The 17,950-nt window shown below is 50.9% G+C and overlaps 9 protein-coding genes across 9 annotated transcripts; 5 read left to right on the top strand and 4 right to left on the bottom strand.

The window, feature by feature from the left end:
• Positions 1-1,339: 1,339 nt before the first annotated feature.
• PHYSODRAFT_308801 (hypothetical protein) lies at positions 1,340-1,850 on the top strand (the record flags this gene model as incomplete). Its single annotated transcript, XM_009516655.1, is given in 3 exon segments — positions 1,340-1,402; positions 1,422-1,598; positions 1,689-1,850. 3 exon segments carry the CDS (start codon positions 1,340-1,342, stop codon positions 1,848-1,850), a joined length of 402 nt encoding a protein of 133 aa, XP_009514950.1.
• Positions 1,851-7,550: 5,700 nt separating this feature from the next.
• PHYSODRAFT_321435 (hypothetical protein) lies at positions 7,551-8,296 on the top strand (the record flags this gene model as incomplete). Its single annotated transcript, XM_009516654.1, has 2 exons — positions 7,551-7,870; positions 7,960-8,296. The coding sequence occupies 2 exons, from the start codon at positions 7,551-7,553 to the stop codon at positions 8,294-8,296; spliced, it is 657 nt and encodes a 218-aa protein (XP_009514949.1).
• A 9-nt stretch (positions 8,297-8,305) lies between these two features.
• On the top strand, positions 8,306-8,554 carry PHYSODRAFT_402590 (hypothetical protein; the record flags this gene model as incomplete). The annotated part of the gene is made up of 1 exon (XM_009516653.1): positions 8,306-8,554. A coding segment is annotated over one exon (249 nt), but the record flags the coding sequence as incomplete, so codon positions are not given.
• A 10-nt stretch (positions 8,555-8,564) lies between these two features.
• On the bottom strand, positions 8,565-10,351 carry PHYSODRAFT_321434 (hypothetical protein; the record flags this gene model as incomplete). The annotated part of the gene is made up of 3 exons (XM_009516652.1): positions 8,565-8,737; positions 9,654-9,864; positions 9,914-10,351. 3 exons carry the CDS (start codon positions 10,349-10,351, stop codon positions 8,565-8,567), a joined length of 822 nt encoding a protein of 273 aa, XP_009514947.1.
• Positions 10,352-11,117: 766 nt separating this feature from the next.
• On the top strand, positions 11,118-11,934 carry PHYSODRAFT_293443 (hypothetical protein; the record flags this gene model as incomplete). Its single annotated transcript, XM_009516651.1, has 3 exons — positions 11,118-11,156; positions 11,183-11,548; positions 11,584-11,934. The coding sequence occupies 3 exons, from the start codon at positions 11,118-11,120 to the stop codon at positions 11,932-11,934; spliced, it is 756 nt and encodes a 251-aa protein (XP_009514946.1).
• Positions 11,935-12,313: 379 nt separating this feature from the next.
• Positions 12,314-12,622, bottom strand: PHYSODRAFT_321432 (hypothetical protein; the record flags this gene model as incomplete). Its single annotated transcript, XM_009516650.1, has 1 exon — positions 12,314-12,622. One exon carries the CDS (start codon positions 12,620-12,622, stop codon positions 12,314-12,316), a length of 309 nt encoding a protein of 102 aa, XP_009514945.1.
• Positions 12,623-13,102: 480 nt separating this feature from the next.
• On the bottom strand, positions 13,103-13,885 carry PHYSODRAFT_467078 (hypothetical protein; the record flags this gene model as incomplete). The annotated part of the gene is made up of 2 exons (XM_009516649.1): positions 13,103-13,333; positions 13,355-13,885. Coding segments are annotated over 2 exons (762 nt in total), but the record flags the coding sequence as incomplete, so codon positions are not given.
• A 932-nt stretch (positions 13,886-14,817) lies between these two features.
• PHYSODRAFT_468057 (hypothetical protein) lies at positions 14,818-15,519 on the top strand (the record flags this gene model as incomplete). Its single annotated transcript, XM_009516648.1, has 1 exon — positions 14,818-15,519. The coding sequence occupies one exon, from the start codon at positions 14,818-14,820 to the stop codon at positions 15,517-15,519; it is 702 nt and encodes a 233-aa protein (XP_009514943.1).
• A 139-nt stretch (positions 15,520-15,658) lies between these two features.
• PHYSODRAFT_475942 (hypothetical protein) lies at positions 15,659-16,390 on the bottom strand (the record flags this gene model as incomplete). Its single annotated transcript, XM_009516647.1, has 1 exon — positions 15,659-16,390. The coding sequence occupies one exon, from the start codon at positions 16,388-16,390 to the stop codon at positions 15,659-15,661; it is 732 nt and encodes a 243-aa protein (XP_009514942.1).
• Positions 16,391-17,950: the final 1,560 nt, after the last annotated feature.

The following is a 17,950-nucleotide window of genomic DNA, read 5'->3' as shown; positions in this document are numbered from 1 at the left end:
TGCACTACCGCTGGAGATGCTCTTTTGTTTCACTACACTATAGTATATAGTCCTAAATTTGTTATAGCCTTTGACTAATGTTCGTCCTATCCGATGGCCATGCTGAGCTGGCGGTCCAAACGCATTGACCGCTTAACCATTCTTACGCCTATGTAGTATGTTGGTGAACTCGAAATTGCCGGCGGGTAGTTTTCCTGCTGTCGAATTGAGTAGCGTCGCTACTGCTGCGACTGACTTAATCAGGGTGGTTTCGCACATGTACGAATTAATTCATTTGAAGACTCCGCGGTCAGTTGAACGACACCGCATGGTTCGGCCCTTGGATCATCACCTGAGTTGAGCTGGAAATTGTGGTTCTCGGACTGTTCTGACTGCTGTAGAAAGCATGTTGTAGATCAGACTACTAGTTGTGTTGGCTGTGGAATCCTTATTTCTTATATTTTCTGTACAATATTTTTTCATTTTCCGGGCCCTGCAGACATGAAACGAGCACGAATCTGTCGTATTTTCCCAGCTGGGTGGTAGTTGATCGTTGTAGCGGGGAAACCTATGGTGGCTGGGTCAGACTCGAGGAGTGTTGCCACAGGGCAACACCATTTGAGACCAGTTTCTTGAACGGTGTTCAATGAAAGTGGTGAACGCCCTCCATGTCTCTTTGTTCGGTGAGCCGGACCAATTCGTGTCAACTCTACAACATCTCGATTCCGCCGTGCAGATAACTTAGCGGCCGTGCAATAGTGAAGGTGAAGCAGCACCATACATGTATTATCACATTCGTGCTCTCATTAAGTTGGTCAACGGCATTCTGCATTACTAATAGGTCTGAGTCTGGTACCATGGTATGTATGTGTATGAAGTTCTTGCATTCCTTCATGAACTCGTTAAAAGTAAATGCATACCAATTTAGCGCAATGAAACTACTGAGCATGCAATACGCTGAGGGCGTGCCACCACGACCACGATCACGAGTGCCAGATGGACTCAGTTAGACTCGCTTCCGTTCACATGAACAGCGGAAACAAGCACGAACAGCCAAAGGACGCAGTGCATTCACTATCTCGGACACCAATCGCCCAAGAGAGGACAGAGAGCAGCTGGAAAGCTGGCATGGTACGGGCTAACATCGTCGAGTCGAGCTCATGACGACCACAAGCAAGATGTACAGATGACGAATAGCCGACGCGTACTGTACTATACATACTACTACTAATATGTATAGTTATGAAATTATACTACCATACCATGCATGTGTACTTATCTGCCTAGGGGCTGGTGGTCTCGCTGCGTTTCCGACTTATCACTTATCCATTTGCCACCAAGCCGCAAGTTTTCAATCAAAATGCGCTGCTCCATCGCCCTGGTCCTCCTCGCCGCCCCCCCTCGTGTCTGCGACGCTGGACCCGTGCGTGTCCAACGCGAAGGGCATGTGCCCGAAGCTGCACAACTGCGAGGCGACCAAGGTGTCTACCGCCATCCAGGCCGTCGAGTGCTCGCACAACACCCACGAGAAGCAGACGTACGCCGTCTTCAAGCAGGACCACCAGTACGACGGCAACCACGGCTACCCGTACGGAGACTGCGCCGCCTACACGTGCGAGGTGAGCAGCGACCTGATCGAAGACGACGACTGCTGGACGTTCTTCTGGGAGAGTAAGTGATTGTATGGTCTGTTGTCGAGCACAGCTGAGCGACATCGTACTTATACTTTGTGTCGTGTTTTTAGTGTGAGTGTCAATGGCACTGAGTCGGGCGACGGCACGGGTTGCATCAAGGACCCCAACACGAGTGAATGCGGCTGCGAGGACTCGGCCGCGGGCAAGTTCCACGTCGGCAAGACTGGCTGCGTGTAATAAGTCGTAAGCGTCAACAGCGAGTTCCAGCGAAAGAGGCTCGGTCGAGTTGATGTACCTAGTGCTGTAGCGTCAAGCAAGATCTCTACACGCCGCTTGTCTGATAGAGCAGAACAATTCATGTATGTCCCCCCAACTCTTTATTTCTTGCGTCAAACTATCTTCGGCATTGTTAACCCCTTGGTTCCCGGGATTTAGGCACCGAAACACGTAATCTACGGTACTGTATGTCGTAACTTACGACGAAAAAAGTAACTACGAGTTTGTATTGGCGCGCCCTGTCCGTAACAAGAGAAGCCCCATCAGACATATAAGATTGTAGAGATCTATGGGGGGAACTTACGACATAAGAGTCGAAAACGACGTGAAGTACGCCGGAACTTACGACATTGAACGTAGATCGAGTGCATACTAATCCCAGATGGTGGATCAATAGGATTGGTGAACTACACAAAACATCCATCTTTCGCGGTGTTGATAGATGACTGCGAGGTTGTAATCACCAAATCATCAATATATAGCCAATCAAAACATTTTCCCTCTCACTTATGCACAGGTCAGGTAATGGGGAACCGTATCCCCTTCAAGAAAAATGGGTAATCGCTGCAACCAACAAAGGGGTACTTGGAGTGCTGACTTACTTTGTATGTCAGTGCTAAAGCAGCTCTATAACCGTAGCAGCAGCTTCACTTCTTCGCTTTGTTTGTCAGCTTTACGATATCTGCCCAACAACTCGCCCATTTCTATAGTGTTGTTGCCGAGGCAACGGCCTACACCGCCGGCTTTTCTCAATCCGGAACACTGAAGCAATACCGAAATTGCTTCGTTTTACCGTTCCTAGAAAAAGTTTAAGCCTACCACGGTTATTCTAGTTCGCAGCAGGTATATTGATGCTGCTCTCGAGGGTGGCCGCACCGGTAGCGGCACTCGGGCTTCGCGTACTATAGAAATCGCCTCATACACGGAGACTGTCAAAGCAGCCGAAGAGGATCTCTATACGCACAAATATGGCGTTATGGTCGGATTGACTAGTTGATGACACGCGTACGAGCCAGACCTCCGTCGTTCCCGGCGATACCGAAGTATACGTCGTGCTTAAGTTGGTTAGTAGTAGGATACTCTCGTCATCTTAGTTTAGTTATTGGGAGAGGTCATTGTACGATCAAGGTTATTTACGCACTACTCCATGCCCTTGTTTCAATCCGGCATTTACGTGGCGCGAAATACGCTGCAACATTGTCGCTGCCAAAACCAGCTACACCGTACAGTTGTTATAAGGCTGCAAATAGATATTTCTTCGTGTTAGAAGTCTCGGCAGACATAGTCTACTTCCGGTTATACTTACTTTGTATATTCGGCACCTAAACTCGAGGAAATAGCAGCAACAGCCCTTGGAGAGTTATTTAGACGCCATTCCATCCATGGTTTTTATCATTTACTTGTTTATTGTGTGTACGGGCGTTTAAAAGCTATTCTACGAGCTCGTGGGAGCTCTTGACAGCCGCATACGCCGTACTCTCCCCTTCAAGGTCGCTGTTGTGTTTGCTTGAAAGTGGGTACTCGCGCAAACCTTAAAAGGGGATGCTCGTCTTTCTCTGTACAAAATGCCCCATTAGCCAGCCCCGGCTTATGCACAACCCATCTCTGATGACAGCTCTATATCCGTGTTTTTGTGCAATTCTGAGTTTTACCTCTCTTGCTTATACTTTTGCCGACGAAAATAGTCTTGATTAAAGTATTGCAATCTCGTTTCGAGCCAAATGCTATTGTTAATCGAGCTATGTCGTATTATACCACATTGAGATTCGGCAAAGTCGTAACTTACGACGTCGGGAACCAAGGGGTTAATATCCATTGCGTTTGGGCAAGGCAGGAATTCACAGCCACAACTAAATTGCTTGCGCGAAATCAGTATCATGTAATTTCACCTCAATTTTAGTCTATGAATTATCTTGGCGATTAGCAAGCAGGACCATGCGAAAGATGACACTGTTAAGCATGCCACCGGCACCTAAGAATTGCTCGATACCATCCTTCTTACTGACGTGATTTCCAATAAGTTATCGTCCCAAGGACGCCGATGAGGGAGATGCAGGTTTGCAACCAGTGCTTCGAAAATAATCAGGGAAAGCGAAGGGAACAGGTGCCATCAATATCTTTCGGATAGGGTCCATAGGCCTATGGTAGTTTCCCTAGCTACAGACTTTACAGTAACGCAGGCTATCATCAACAGGTCTATACTCGCGCTTCGTACTTTTCCATGCTGAGCGACTTGGACGCGCAAAGCCTCGCTGTCGGCGGCGTAAGTACAATCGAAGCCTACACACACGTCTCTGACTCAGAGGTCCTGGCCCCCACGACTATCTGCACAAGTCAGAGGGCGTCACATGCTCTCGCCCACTTCAATCCTCGAGTAGACCTACTGCTAAGCGCCTTCTTCCCACGGTAGCCCTCTCTTGAACAGCTATCTACAACCAAGCAACGAGCATCACACGGGGACAAGGTTGTTGCTCGTCACTGGCCGCACCATGGTTCCAACACGCGCTGTTCCAGGAGGTGACGCTCATCCCAGATGAAGCGAGGTCGGAGAGGGTGCCTTGAGGTGTGGAACGCGAAACCGGAAATGATAGCAATATCGGATAGGACGAGAGCAACAGAGCAGTCTTGGCGTTGGCGTTGAGCTGCAAGCAGCTTAGCATTCAAGGTCTCAGCGGGTCATTATACTTGGTTTTTGTATGGCCTTAGGGTAGGTCCCTTGAGACACGATTCCCTCCATTATGGTTATGGGTAATGGATATTGATGGACCATCACCATTCACATTTTCGATGCACTGTTTGCAACAAACTTCCAGGTCAGCGGCTTGTTGTTTTGAGCAATACAAACGATAGTAAAGTTATCCTTGTTGCAGGGTAGTAGTGACTTCTCGATAAGCAACCAACGTTCTAACTACGGAGCTAAGAAAGACGTAATGTGTGGGTGACGTCCAAGTTTAATAGGGTGTCCGAAGCGCTGGGTGGCGCATGAAGAGCTCCCTCGGTGTTTCAGCTTGTTGTTTTTGTTCGAACAGCTTCGGCGGCATTCGTCCCCGAAATGGTGATACGATGCCTACACTTACACTATACAGTCGAATGCCTCTGTAACAGTGTGAGTCGATAGAGCGATTTACACCTTTTCAACTTCAAACCGCAAATTCCAAGTTCAATTCTGCAAAAGGTAAGTTCAAAACTGCACGAGCAGAGACCAGACTAGCTTCGTACTTTTATACACGCTCATTGGTTGGCACGCAGCACAGCTAGCCAATAGGCAAATTGTACTCTATAATCGTATACGATGATAGATATCATACAGTTTGTAATATGCATTTATAGAGTATTGTTGTTTTGATATTACCTTTTGCTGTTTTGAACTTTCAATTTGCAGTTTTGAAGTTGAAAAGGTGTAGAAGGAAATTTACTATAATAGCGCAAATTTGCTTATAGTCTTCCTGCTATCTGTGTTCAGATTCAACGGGATATTGAAGTAGCATACTGAGGGGATCGACTGTACATGAAATGGCTACAACAGGGCGAAACGGAACTTCGGAGATTCTCCTTCACCTTTACACGAACGGAAGTCGTTTATCGTGGCTTGAATGTTTTCCCACAACCTTAGATCGAAGGGACAATACGAAAATCTGGCGTGCACCAGAATCGTTCAGTTGCTTTTAACTACCGTTTGTGGGCGCTTTTTGCCACTTTAGAAGTCACCAACGACCCCCGAGACTCTCCTATCCTGAATTTCAGCTCACTGAAGCGTTGTTCCAGTGGTCGTGAAGTGAATGCTCCCTCCCTCTACCTCCCCTTGGCAGCATTTTGTCCACTAGCTATTCCCGGAGGTGGTGGCGACACTACAGCGACGTGAATTCTCCTCGACTTCATCCAACATCCAGCCAATGTCTTGAGGTCAAGGTTGTTTTGAACAACGCTAGCGGTACACCTTTGGAAGAACAAACGCGCGATAGGTCAGCTTCAGAAGCTACGGATCCGGGCCACAACGTAATTGCCACTATAGCAACCGAGATGGGCGCACCAGCAAACGAAGCTGCCACCGAAGAGAAACGACGCCAACGCTGCCAGCTTTACCAATCGCGGCACATAATGAAGAAGCGCAAACGCTTGTCCGACCTCGAGGACGGTATCGAAAACGAGGTCGAGAGTCTGAAGGTGCAGTAGCAGATTGTGGCTCACAATGTCTCGGTGACGTCGACGATTTCGAATGTGCAGTGGCGGCCGAGTTTTTTCGTATTTTCAGGAACGGCTTGAAAGGTCCAAACAGCCACAAGAAGTATTGGTACAGAACAACTTCATGAGGTTTGTGGTGGCTACGGACGTAATTTGCAGAATGGGTTATGGAGTGGGGACGCTTCTGGATTGATATCACTCTACCATGAGGACATCGACCTGCAAGTTCTTAGACTCGAGTATATCTCTGATCAGGTAAGGTTTTAAACAGGTCTTATGCTGGTCTGGTCCTGTTTTGGTCCTACGACATCTAAACGAGACCGAACGGGAAATAAGATTTCCCCGGTGGTCTCGTTTGGTTGCCGAGACCCAAATGGTATCACTACGCTAATTTTAGACCCTCTTCACTTTGATATATATTATCGTGATATTTAGTAGTAGTAGTAGATGATATAGCTTAGTATTTTGGGGCTAGTTGACTTAGAGTACTGCTGGGGATTATAATTTGGTTCACAACATGTCTGAAATGTCCGTGTGGTAGACGAATATTGCATAACAACAATGGAAACGGTGTACTAAAGGTAGAATTGGTCAATATAGGATAATTTCTAGATCACTTTATCTTCCTCGTACGTTTAGTATCAAGGACCTTTAAGTCTACGAAGCTATTACTATCGTTTGAATAGGCGGTTGAAAAAGGTTATGTAAAGGCAACGACGACAAATGGAGGGGCTAGCCACCCCTTTAGCGGCGCCCGGTAAAGCAGTAGTCGCCATTTGATCAGAGCTGGCCCCTTCATCCAATGTTTGTTATATTCAAATCACCGTTAGTTTGCTGAGAGTACTAAGTGTACTGGACTGAAGACTGGATCTCAAAATCTCGATCTAAATCGTAGTTTGGGCCATTCCAAGTTTAGGCTTACAGAGGTGGTCTATGTAACAGGGTGCTACCCTTAGAACATCCCAAGATTTTTAATATTATTGCATGGTGGAACTATTCCATCAAAACTCAGCCTTATTGTCTATTTCAAAGCTTTAGACTATGTATTCCCAACATCATGAGATTGTCCAGGGTTGGGAAGTTGTATATCGACACTGAAAAGACAAAAACGGAAAACTTTCTATAGTGAAGGCTTCCCATAGGCTGGATTTCTGAACATTCTCAAGCACTATGCGATTGAACAGGGAGTTCCAAATTCCGTTACGTGGGATTGTGCTGCTAAGAATACACAAGTTCGAATACTGACGGACTCTTATTGGCTGAACCAATTCGATCTATTAGTAACATTATGCGATTGAACGGGGGTTTCCAAACATACCAGTAGTTACGTAGGTTTAGACTGGTAACAAAAACTTTTGCTGCTGTCGGGCTTTGCTCTAACGGTGTGAATTTGGGTTCATTCGGATTTTTTCTGACAACCCACCAGCTCTTCGCCTTCGCCGCCTCCACCCTGCAGCCCCTGCTCTGCGTCAAGTCGTGATGCCAACCACCACCGCATCAACTCCGACCTCTTCAAGCCGCCGCAGCGACGGTGAATTCGACCAGGAGTGGGAATTTGGCTTCAATTCGGATCGTGGAGGAGCGTCGGCGAGCGACAGTAATGCTGACAGCGATGCTGGCTATCTCTCTCCTGTTTATGGGGATCGAGAATCCTGTTTCAGCAGTGATGACGACAGCGATACTGCTGGAGTTACTTCGGTATTCGGGCTCGCAGATGTTCGTCGACGGAACTTTCCGGTGCGCCCGAGGTCGTTCTACCAGTGTGTGGTGTTGATGGTGAGCGACGCAGCAAGTGGTGTGTTCGTGCCTTGCGTTTACGCTCTTACGACTGGCAAAACCCATCAATTATACCAAAAGTTGATGCGGTTCATGAATGACTGCACGGTAGTCGCCTTCAACCTGGGAGTGTCGTCTGCGACTTCGAGGCAGCGCTGATCGATTCAGTGACCGACCAGTTCCCGCACGCCAGGGTCATCGGATGCTTGTTTCACTTCAAGCAAGCGACCCGACGACGCATGATGAAGTTGCGTATCCGACCCCAGGAGATCTCGATTGCGATGGAAGTCGGCGTGTTGGACATGCTAACCGTGATCGTACCTGCTCATGTCGATCCCCACGGAATCAACTATGTCTCCGAGTTGATTATGTCTCGCTGTCGTACCGAAGAGATTGAGTACTCGGCGGTTGGGTGGGATCGTTTCTGGAAGTACTTTCGTCGCACATGAATCAACATTTTTCCAGTCGATGTGTGGAATGTTTATGGCATGGATTTGGGAGTGGTAAGCCGAACCAACAACCCCATGGAGCGGTTCAACCGGGAACTCAACGCAGGCATCGCTGCGCCACACCCAAGCATCCCCGCTTTCGTATCGACAATCGACACATTATCGCGGCGGTACGTGCAACTGCTTGGCGATATCTCTAATCGCAGAGCTGTTGCCCCAGCTCACGGGGAGATCGAGTTGCCAGTTGCGGTCGACTTGACATCGCGTGTTAGCGCTGCGCGTCGTGAAGCCAGTAGGTCGTCGAACTCACGAACCAGTCGCGCTGGTCGTGCTGCTTCAACTCGCGGTGGTCGTACACCTTCAACTCGCGGTGGTCGTACAGCTTCAACTCGAGGTGGCAGGGCAACTTCAACTCGTGGTGGCAGGGGTGATCATCGAGGTCTAGCATCGATGCGTTCCCAGGAAGCCCAAGTGGATAGACCAAGTCGGACGGCCCGGGCAGCTAGAGTCGAGCGACGTACAAGCCGGGTTACCCGCAGCATGACTGACAATTAACGGTTGACAGCAGGTTGAAGGCCCTGACACGGTTTGCTTTTTATGCATTTTCCCCTCCAATACATAATACATCTAATTTCCGTTTACCTATACAGTTATAGAGTTTTTTTAAACCATGTTTTGTTAGGATCTTTTTTAGGTCCCATTTGGAGGCAAATTTTATTTCGGTCCTGTTTTGGTCCTACGGACCAAAAAAGACCAGACTTGCATAAGACCTGTTTAAAAATCTTCCTCTGATCAGGTGATGGTTGCTACCACAAAAGATCGCGTTCAGATCAGTGGAACTTCGATACGCAATGCGTTCCCTCATCTACTCAGCAGCAGCGACAGTGGACCGAAGTGCCTGATTTCCAGGTTATTGGGTCAGGAATTTACAATGTTCGGCGCGGTTAATCTCAGGTGGGACGCTAATGACGGGCGAGTCACAAGCTTCCTCTACAAGGCTGACATGATAAAACCCATTATGAGAATTTTGGGCAGCTTGCATGATGTATCACTGCTTTTTCATGGCGCTCTTGTCACCGCAGACTGCAACATTGCGGTAGAAGGAAACCCCCAATTACGAACTGCTTCTTACAGGGTAGTAGAACTCCATCTAGAGATACCCCCCAGCAACACGAGACCCAAAAGAAAAGGATTAGGCTCCTTCCGGGCTGTTGAAAACGAGTTGGTCTTGGTTTTATTTCGGTTTATTAAGCCACGCTACAATGTCCGTGGGAAGAAAAAATAACAGGCACTGGCGCTTTCATCACGGCTCTATACTTTACGTCTTGTGAAGCGCGTCAGTGTGCTCCTACGAGACCGCAGTCGGGTGTGATAGAGGCATTGCTGAACAGTAGCGACACTTCATCTAGGTTTCCCAAAATCTTCAGCATCGGAGTCAGCATATCAGCTGTGTGGTGGAAGCTTGTCACCCGACCCGTTTTCTCGTCCCACTGCAGGCTAATCGAACCGTACATCGCGAATTCTTGGCCCATTAACTTTGCACTCAGCCGCTTGGCCTCTGCATTGTTCTCGTAGATGCGGGAAGGTGTATCTCAGCGTAGCTTCATCGATGCAGACTCGATCCACAGTGGTAGCGACGATGGTGTGGTCGGGGCCGAACTCGAGCCTCACGAGCCGCAGATAAATCTCCTCGTGCAGAATAGAGATCATTCTCCACTCTTGCAGTAAGGCTTCAACTCCACGTCCAGATTGAACGAGCACGTCCTCAGCAATAGTATAAAGCAGAAACTCTCGCTGCACAATCGATTCGTGCGGACCCGGCGAGCATGACACGTTGTAGCGCTCTGCTTGTGGCACGTACGCGTTCAATCCGAATCGGAACAGACGGAACCACTCGGCTGTCACGTTCATCACCGTGTTGTCATCCACGATACGCGGAGAAACATTGAGGTGCTGCACCTCCAGCTTCTGCACTTCTTCACGCAACAACCGAACGTCCTTCTCAAGCCGTGATCCATTCTCGCGAAGCTTCTTTCGGTATCGGATCTGGGTCATCCAGCGGCATTCGCGGAGCAGTTGCCGTGGACTCGCGTCACCGCCGTGAGCACTCGTGGAGTGGAGTTTGTTATGAATCGGCTCCGGTTGCAGCCGTTAGCGCACACGGTGGTGCGTTGGCGCACTGGAGGGGGCGTCGCAGGAGCGACGGTGCGGACACTGCCCTGGAAGACGCCGAAGGAAGGAGAGACAAGGTCCTGGGAGAAGGACAGCAGGGGACAGGAGTTGAAGTGCAACGAGTGGTTGGGAGCTCTGGAGACGCTGCCCAACATGCATGTGTAGCAGTAGGAGTAGGAGCTCAGTCTAATATCTACCAAGTGCGTGTCAAGTCGTGCGGGTGTTCGCCTCCTCAGTCTTCGTCGAGGTCGTGGCCTCACTGCGTGGAGCGAACCGACCCAAAGCGGAACAGGGTTATAGAGCCCAAGGTCAGCAAGTGGCCGAACGAGCCTGCGCGTGGATTAACGACTCCGACCACTGTCCGATCAGCTCGTAGCTAGTGACCGAGTGGGGTAGCGTGCTGTCCGATCAGCGGGAGCTGGTGACCGAGCGCGTATTGCCGCTGTCCGATCAGCCGGTGGTTGGTGACCAAGCGGAGAACGAGCCGCCGTCCGATCAGCCGTTGGTTGGTGACCGAGCGGAGAAGAAGCACTTTCCGATCAGCTCGTAGTTGGTGACCGAGTGCAACCTCGACTCACTGTCCGATCAGCCGCTGGCTGGTGACCGAGTGCTGTTGGGGAGGGGCCAAGGCGTGGCTCAGGGCGTGATCATGTCGGACAAGGTGGAGATCAACAAGCACGGGCGACCGGTGGGTTGGCACGGGCATACTACAAGGGCATGATGATGATTGCGTTCGAGGAGAAGGACGTGCTGGACTTCGCGACGGGCAAGAAGACGCTCGCGGACGCGAAGGACCAGGCGGAGTTTGACAGAGTTCAAGTGAAGATCAAGTCGATCATCATGGCATCGCTGTCCATGGAGTTGGGGCAGCAGGTGATGTTGAACAAGACCGGCACCGAGATGTGGAAGTATCTCGAGGACATCTACGAGGGCAAGACGAATGCGGCCACGCGGGCCAACCAGGAGATCATTCTGTTCAACCGCTTGCAGACGGCGAAGTGCAAGGCGGGTGAAGACGTCGGCCAGCACGTGGACAAGTTGTTCACGATCAAGGTGCAGTTGGAGGCGCTGAATGCGGGCGTGCGAGGGCCGTCTTCACGCAGACGCTGGTGCAGTCATTGCCGAAGGACGAACGATTCGACCGCCTCAAGGGCATGATGGAGAGTGGGTCGAAGAAGATGGACTCGCCGGAGAAGGCGAGGGACCAGATTCTCCGCATGGAGAGTTACAACAAGAAGGACCGTTTGCTTGGTGCATACGGCCAAGGATCGAGTGGTGGTGGTGGTGGTAACCAGCAAGGAGCGCAAGGGGCGACTCGAGCGGCGAATTGGAAGCAGGGGGCTTGCTTCAATTGCCACCAGACTGGCCATCGCTTCAGCGAATGTCCAGGCTTAGCCATGGACGCGGACGTGGACGCCAAGGACAAGGTCAAGGACGTCAACGAGGTCAAGGCGGGCGTGGAGTGAGAGGTTCCGGCGTGGTGCGCCGGAGGGGGCGTGTTATGAATCGGCTTCGGTTGCAGCCGTTAGCGCACACGGTGGTGCGTTGGCGCACTGGAGGGGGCGTCGCAGGAGCGACGGTGCGGACACTGCCCTGGAAGAAGCCGAAGGAAGGAGAGACAAGGTCCTGGGAGAAGGACAGCAGGGGACAGGAGTTGAAGTGCAACGAGTGGTTGGGAGCTCTGGAGACGCTGCCCAACGTGCATGTGTAGCAGTAGGAGTAGGAGCTCAGTCTAATATCTACCAAGTGCGTGTCAAGTCGTGCGGGTGTTCGCCTCCTCAGTCTTCGTCGAGGTCGTGGCCTCACTGCGTGGAGCGAACCGACCCAAAGCGGAACAGAGTTGGTCTAAGCTTGTGTCTGATTCATGATGTGCCCTGCGCACCCGACTACTAGGAGCAGCCACCACTGTGAACGTCTGAAGCGTAGTGTCGGCAGAAGTGTACGCTCTCCTTGCACACGGGCGGCCTGGACTGCAGGAGCCGTCAGTACTGTCGAGTTGCTCCGCACCTTGTCGTAGGTATCCGACGTAAGAGGAGGTTTCGGGGCAGGGGCTTCAGTAAGGTAGGACGCTGGCTTGGCTCGGAGAACGACAGAGCCGATGACCGTGCCGCTCAAGCGCTGCATGTTGGGCGGGTAGAGCGCGCTGCTGTTCATTGCTCGATCCATTCTTGATGGTGCACGTGTGGGGTGTTTTCACCATCCAGTAACTAGCAGTACTGCAGAGTACGAGTATTCGAGGACGGTAAAGTATTATAATCGAGGACGAAGTACTATAATGTCGCTTCACCGACGTGCTCGTATGCGGCGAAGTTGCCCGATGAGTTGCATTCGAACTTGGTGGCACGTCTCCGGGTTCCGGGTCTGGGGCGCTGTTGCTAAGGTGAGGGTGTGGTAAGTTAAACATTTTAATTTTATTAAAATAGGCGTGGAACGTGGAACGAGATGCCTCCACTGTTGTGTCTCTGCGAACCAGTGAAGTATCTACAGCAGCTTAAATTCGCTTCTTCGGCAGCGTATCCCATGTGAAACAACTCAGATAGTACATGTAGTATGAAAAGAAAACTCGATCGACTCAAAAGTGTATTACAGAACTTACGAAAATTCAAATGTGAATTAATACCTCCGGTACTCTTATTAGCAGGCGCGAAGATCACTCTCAGGTGTCAAACTGCCGTCCGGCTTGATAAGGGAGTGTTCAAACACTCGAGCAACGCCGTCCATGGATCCTACCAACTCCAATACTGGCGTTAATAGGTCGATATTGCAGTGTAGGCTTGCCACGCGGCAAGTTTCGTCGTCCCAGATGAAGCGCACGGAGCCACGAGTATCAATCTGCTTCCCCAGTAGCTTGGTACCCAGCGTAGCCTACGATTGATTGTCGTTTACCAAATGTGGGAACGCCAGTCGAAGCGTGCCCTCAGTAATCGTGGCCTTGACGTTGGTGGCCGCGATAATCGTGTCTCCGAACTTGTTCTCCAAGTTAACCAGTTGGACGTCCAGGTCTGGGAAGTAGCGGGAAATACGCCGGTAGTCTCCCAGCTGAGCCTCAACGCCGAGTCCTGAGGAAGTGATGCGGTTTGGAGTCATAGTCGACGTCAGAAACGCTCGATGGACTTGCAAGTGCTGCGGGCGCAGCTCCTCCATGCCACTGCAGGAGCCTTGTGGCACCACCGGCTCCTTGAGGGCATAGCGGAAGAGGCGGAAATACTCCGACACAACGTTCCAGGATGTTCTCGTCGTAGAGATTCCGAAGTCCAGGAGCTGCCGCTGCAACTCGAGCCTGTACGTTTCTTCTCGCAGCTCTTGGATGGTATCTTCGAGGCCCGTGACTCGACCCAACATCTCCTTCCGGTATCGTGCCATGTTCTGACGGCTCTGCTGGTGCCGACGTAGCAACGCGCGCTCAGTGAGTTCGACGCATCTTTGTCAGGCCGTTCGATAGGAGAACTCTGGAGTTGACGAGGGGCAACAACTACGGAACCATTGTCGGTGAATACATCCCCTCCTTCGCTGGGACGTGTCTGTATCGGTCGGGAAACTCGACGCGTTGGACGACGTGACTGATGACTTGATCGCTCAATGACCGACAGTTAGGAGGGTAGAGCGCGCTGGTGTTCATCGCAGGTGGGTTGAAGGAGAAGAAGTGGTTGTGGGACTGCGAAAATTGAAGAATGACCTCAATTAAATTAAAGCGCAACGCAGGCTGAATTTGTCGACCACCCATACATACTGTTCTCTATTACATGAGCTACCACGGCCACCCACGACGATCTCGCATCATCGATCGCGTTAGCTCAGAGCGGCTAATGTCTGATCGCGTTAGCTCTGGCTATCCCTAATGTAAGATTGCGTTAGCCCACAAATTGCAAAAGTACGATTTAGATATAAAAACCTACAAATGTAGACGCTTCAACACACTTGGACCAGTGTTCGTTAGGATAAAGTTGCGCCTAGAACTGAAGTTTATCTTATCTTCTATGCGCAATTTATAGTTTAGCTTCCTGATGTTTCATGGTCGTCAGTTTGCGGGCGTGATAACCAATCGCATTCCCGACAAACGCCGCGCCATGGACCGCAGCGCGCTCTACCCGCCGAACCGCCAGCAGCTAAGCGACGCCGTGATCGGCAGCGTACCGCTGCGCGCTCAAGCCCCGTATTCCTCTCGCGATGCCGACGCCAGCGCCGGCGCGCTCCTCTCGCTGCAAAGCACTCAGTCTCTGCTGCCAAGTACCGGTCTGAGGGTCCATTTGACGGTTTCATCGGAAGTCTCGAGTGGACAGTTAATTCCCTCCGTCCAACAGAACCAAAAGGCTGCCAATGACCTGGAGCTGCGCCGCCAGCGCAACCGCATGCACCAGGCGCGACACAAGATGAAGCAGCGCCAGAAGCTGCTGGACCTGGAGAGCAGCATCCAGCGGCTGAGCGAGGAGCTCCAGGAGCTCAGGCTGCAGAGAGAAGTGCTCTCGGTCGGTGTCATGTTCAACACGACGATCTGGAACGTGGCGGCCGAGTACTTCCGCATGTTCCGCTACGGAGTGAAAGTCCCCGAGACTTCGGCCACGACGGTGCTGAGGCCTCCGATGGAGACGCAGCGTCATTTCCTGCTATCGACGATGACGTCGAGTGTTGTGAGTGAATCTGGATACGGTGCGGACGCTCTGATGGACAACTGGAGCTTTGTGTCGCGGTATCACCCGGACATAGATATTCAGCTCACCTGCTTGGAGACGACCGCGGACGGATTCATGGTCGGAAGGACACTGGGGAGACTGACCATCACGGGAAATACGCTGCGCAACGCGTTCCCGCACTTGGTGGACGCTGAGGGACAAGAACAAGCGCGGCTTGCTGGGAAGATGCTGGGGCAGCAGATAGCGATGCGCGGTGCGATTGAGTTCGAGTGGGACGACAGCACTCGACGCATCGTCCGAGTGCAGCACAAGGCGGACCTGCTGACGCCGCTGTTGGAGCTGCTAGGCAGTCTGGAAGAAGTCTCGCGCGTGTTTGATAACGCCCGGGTCACTCCTGAAAGCACAGTCGCGATCAGTTAAAGCTGTAAGCTTTCCTGCTGTACTGTAAGACCTGTTAGCATTGCGATATGTATTGACATCAATTGGATACATATTATGTACCTTTGGCCTACTTTCTGTATTTGTTTCGAGCTACCGCAACTCTTCTGCTAATTGGCCTTCATGTAGTAGGACCCTTAAAGCGGCACTTGGAAGCTTTCCCCGCCAGCTTGCATTCCGGTGTGAGGAAGGCCTTGTCGAACACTCGACTGACGGCTTCCAAATCACCGAGAAGCTTCAGCAACGGTATGATCATATCTCCCGTGTACTTCAAGCTGATAATTCGGTCACTCTTGTCGTCCCACTCGAATGTGACGGCGCCTCGCATCTCAAACTGCTGGCCGATGAGCTTTGCTCCCAGCGTTGCGAGGGAGCCGTCGCACAGAGGCGGGAAGGCGCGTCGAAGCATATTTTCGGTTATGGTGAACTTGTTCTTGGTCGCTGCGATCAGTGAGTTCCCGAGTCCTTCTTCGAGACGCACAAGCTCGATCTTCATGTCAGGCAGGTTGAACGAGACCCACTTCCAGTCGTCGATCAGCAGCTGGACGCCGCGTCCTCTCTCGCCAAGAACGTCCGGGGCCATAACGACCGTCAGAAAGTCTTGGAACGCCCCGCAGTCATACTGGAACAGCGCTGCAGAGGTATTGTATGGTTCTGGTGCCGCCAGGAAAGATGTCAGCCCGTTGCGGAACAGTCGACAGTACTCGGCCGCCACTTTCCATGGCGTTGTTTTCGTCAGAGAGGAAACTCTGGGAGAATTGATCTGGCGCTGCAGCGTCCGAATTTTTTGCCGAAGTCGTTGACAATCTAGAGCGATTTCTTTCTCCTTCATTTTCTTCCGGGCACGAGCCATGCTCTCTCGGTTACGCTTCCTTCTGATCGCCTCTTTGTCCAGCGTGGTTGGCGGTGGGAAGCTGTTCTGGTGATGACCGGTCGGGTGGCGACTATCCTCAAGAGAACTGCTCGAGCCGGGGCTCTTGTAAGTGGGCACGTTTTCTCGTTGCCCTTCGGTCATCAAGCAGGCCCAAGTCGATGATGTTGAGTCGTCGAGATCGACGAAGCACTCGTCCAGCGCATCAGAAAAAAGTGTGGCGTCAAAGTGTGCAGTCCCGGAGCTTGAGTAGCTGGGGCCCGCGAGTGTGCCGTCGGGGCTAGAGCTGCAGATAGCTTGGTCGGAGCGTCGGTCAGAACGCTCCTTGACGTGTCCGATCACGGTGTCACTGAGCTACTGGCAGTTTGGTGGGTAGAGCACGCTGCTCATTGTAGAGTGAGGTAGGCCGTGGTGTGTCGAAGGCAAATCGCGAAGTGAGTGAGTGACCGCAATGAGTTGTGAGGTGATTTCGCTCGAGAAGTTAGTCGTGGGCCAGCTGGCGGGTGGTGGCGCCGAGGTGATCAGCGATTGCAAGTGTGACGTGGCACTATGCCGTTCACCGCAGCATGCTCGTTGCCTGGTAATGACCAGAAAGGACCGATGATCTTGTCAGAGAGGTTGACATCTGCAGTTGCGTTATGCTCTCTAAGGAAATCGCCCTGGCTGTAGGAAATTCTCGCGCGATTACTGGTGATAAAACTCCAAAGTGACATGCAAGACACAATCAGAACCTTGCCGTTCGGAAAACCTGCTGCTTTGGGGGTAGACGGCGTGGCTTTTGACTCACATGCCCAATGAAGACCCAGGTTAATGCCTTGTCATAACTCGTGTAAGACTTAGAAAAGCCAAGCGCGAGTTGTCATGATATAGCACTGGATCCCAGAGCTAACTATTTTAATAGCGACAGAGCCACGAAAAAAAATACCTACGGCTTTAAGTTTTAGGCTGTGTTCGAGCTAGGTGACGTTTTTCGTGCTCTTTTTGATGCAGTGCTAACTAACTACCCCGTCGTACACTAGATAGCAAGTACTACAGGACCGACACGGTACCTTCGAGTAGTCACCGGCGACATGCAGGCATATACTTTGTTTTCCTTAACTTTTAAAAGTAGGTCAATATTCTTGCAAAGTATACTTAGAGAACAGTAGAAATTACGGTGTTTAGCCCACTTGGAAAATGTACGAAAGCTGGCATCACATCTAGTGAATTCTTTTTTAAAGTCTATCTTATTAAGGGGAATTCTTTAGAATTTTCTTCTCAAAAGAAGTCAGACAAGGTATTGTCTAACTTTGGATGATGTGGTGTATGTAGTGCGGCACTACATACACCACATCATCCAACTCATTTTTGTCGCGAATTTTTAGGTAGTAAGCTACATCACTTCGAAGTACTACTGCACAGTCATGGACCAACCACCAGCGTTCTTTTCTACGATTCTAAATCGACGTGGCTTCCGTGCAGGTTTTTATCAAAATGTATTTTGACCTACTACTAGTTTTGTCGAGGGACAGCTTCTAGAAACCTCATGGGCCCCTTAAGTCG

Source organism: Phytophthora sojae (genome assembly GCF_000149755.1).
Source record: "Phytophthora sojae unplaced genomic scaffold PHYSOscaffold_1, whole genome shotgun sequence".
In the NCBI taxonomy this organism is placed as follows: Eukaryota; Oomycota; class Peronosporomycetes; order Peronosporales; family Peronosporaceae; genus Phytophthora; species Phytophthora sojae.
This window is presented reverse-complemented; position numbering and strand designations above follow the sequence as displayed.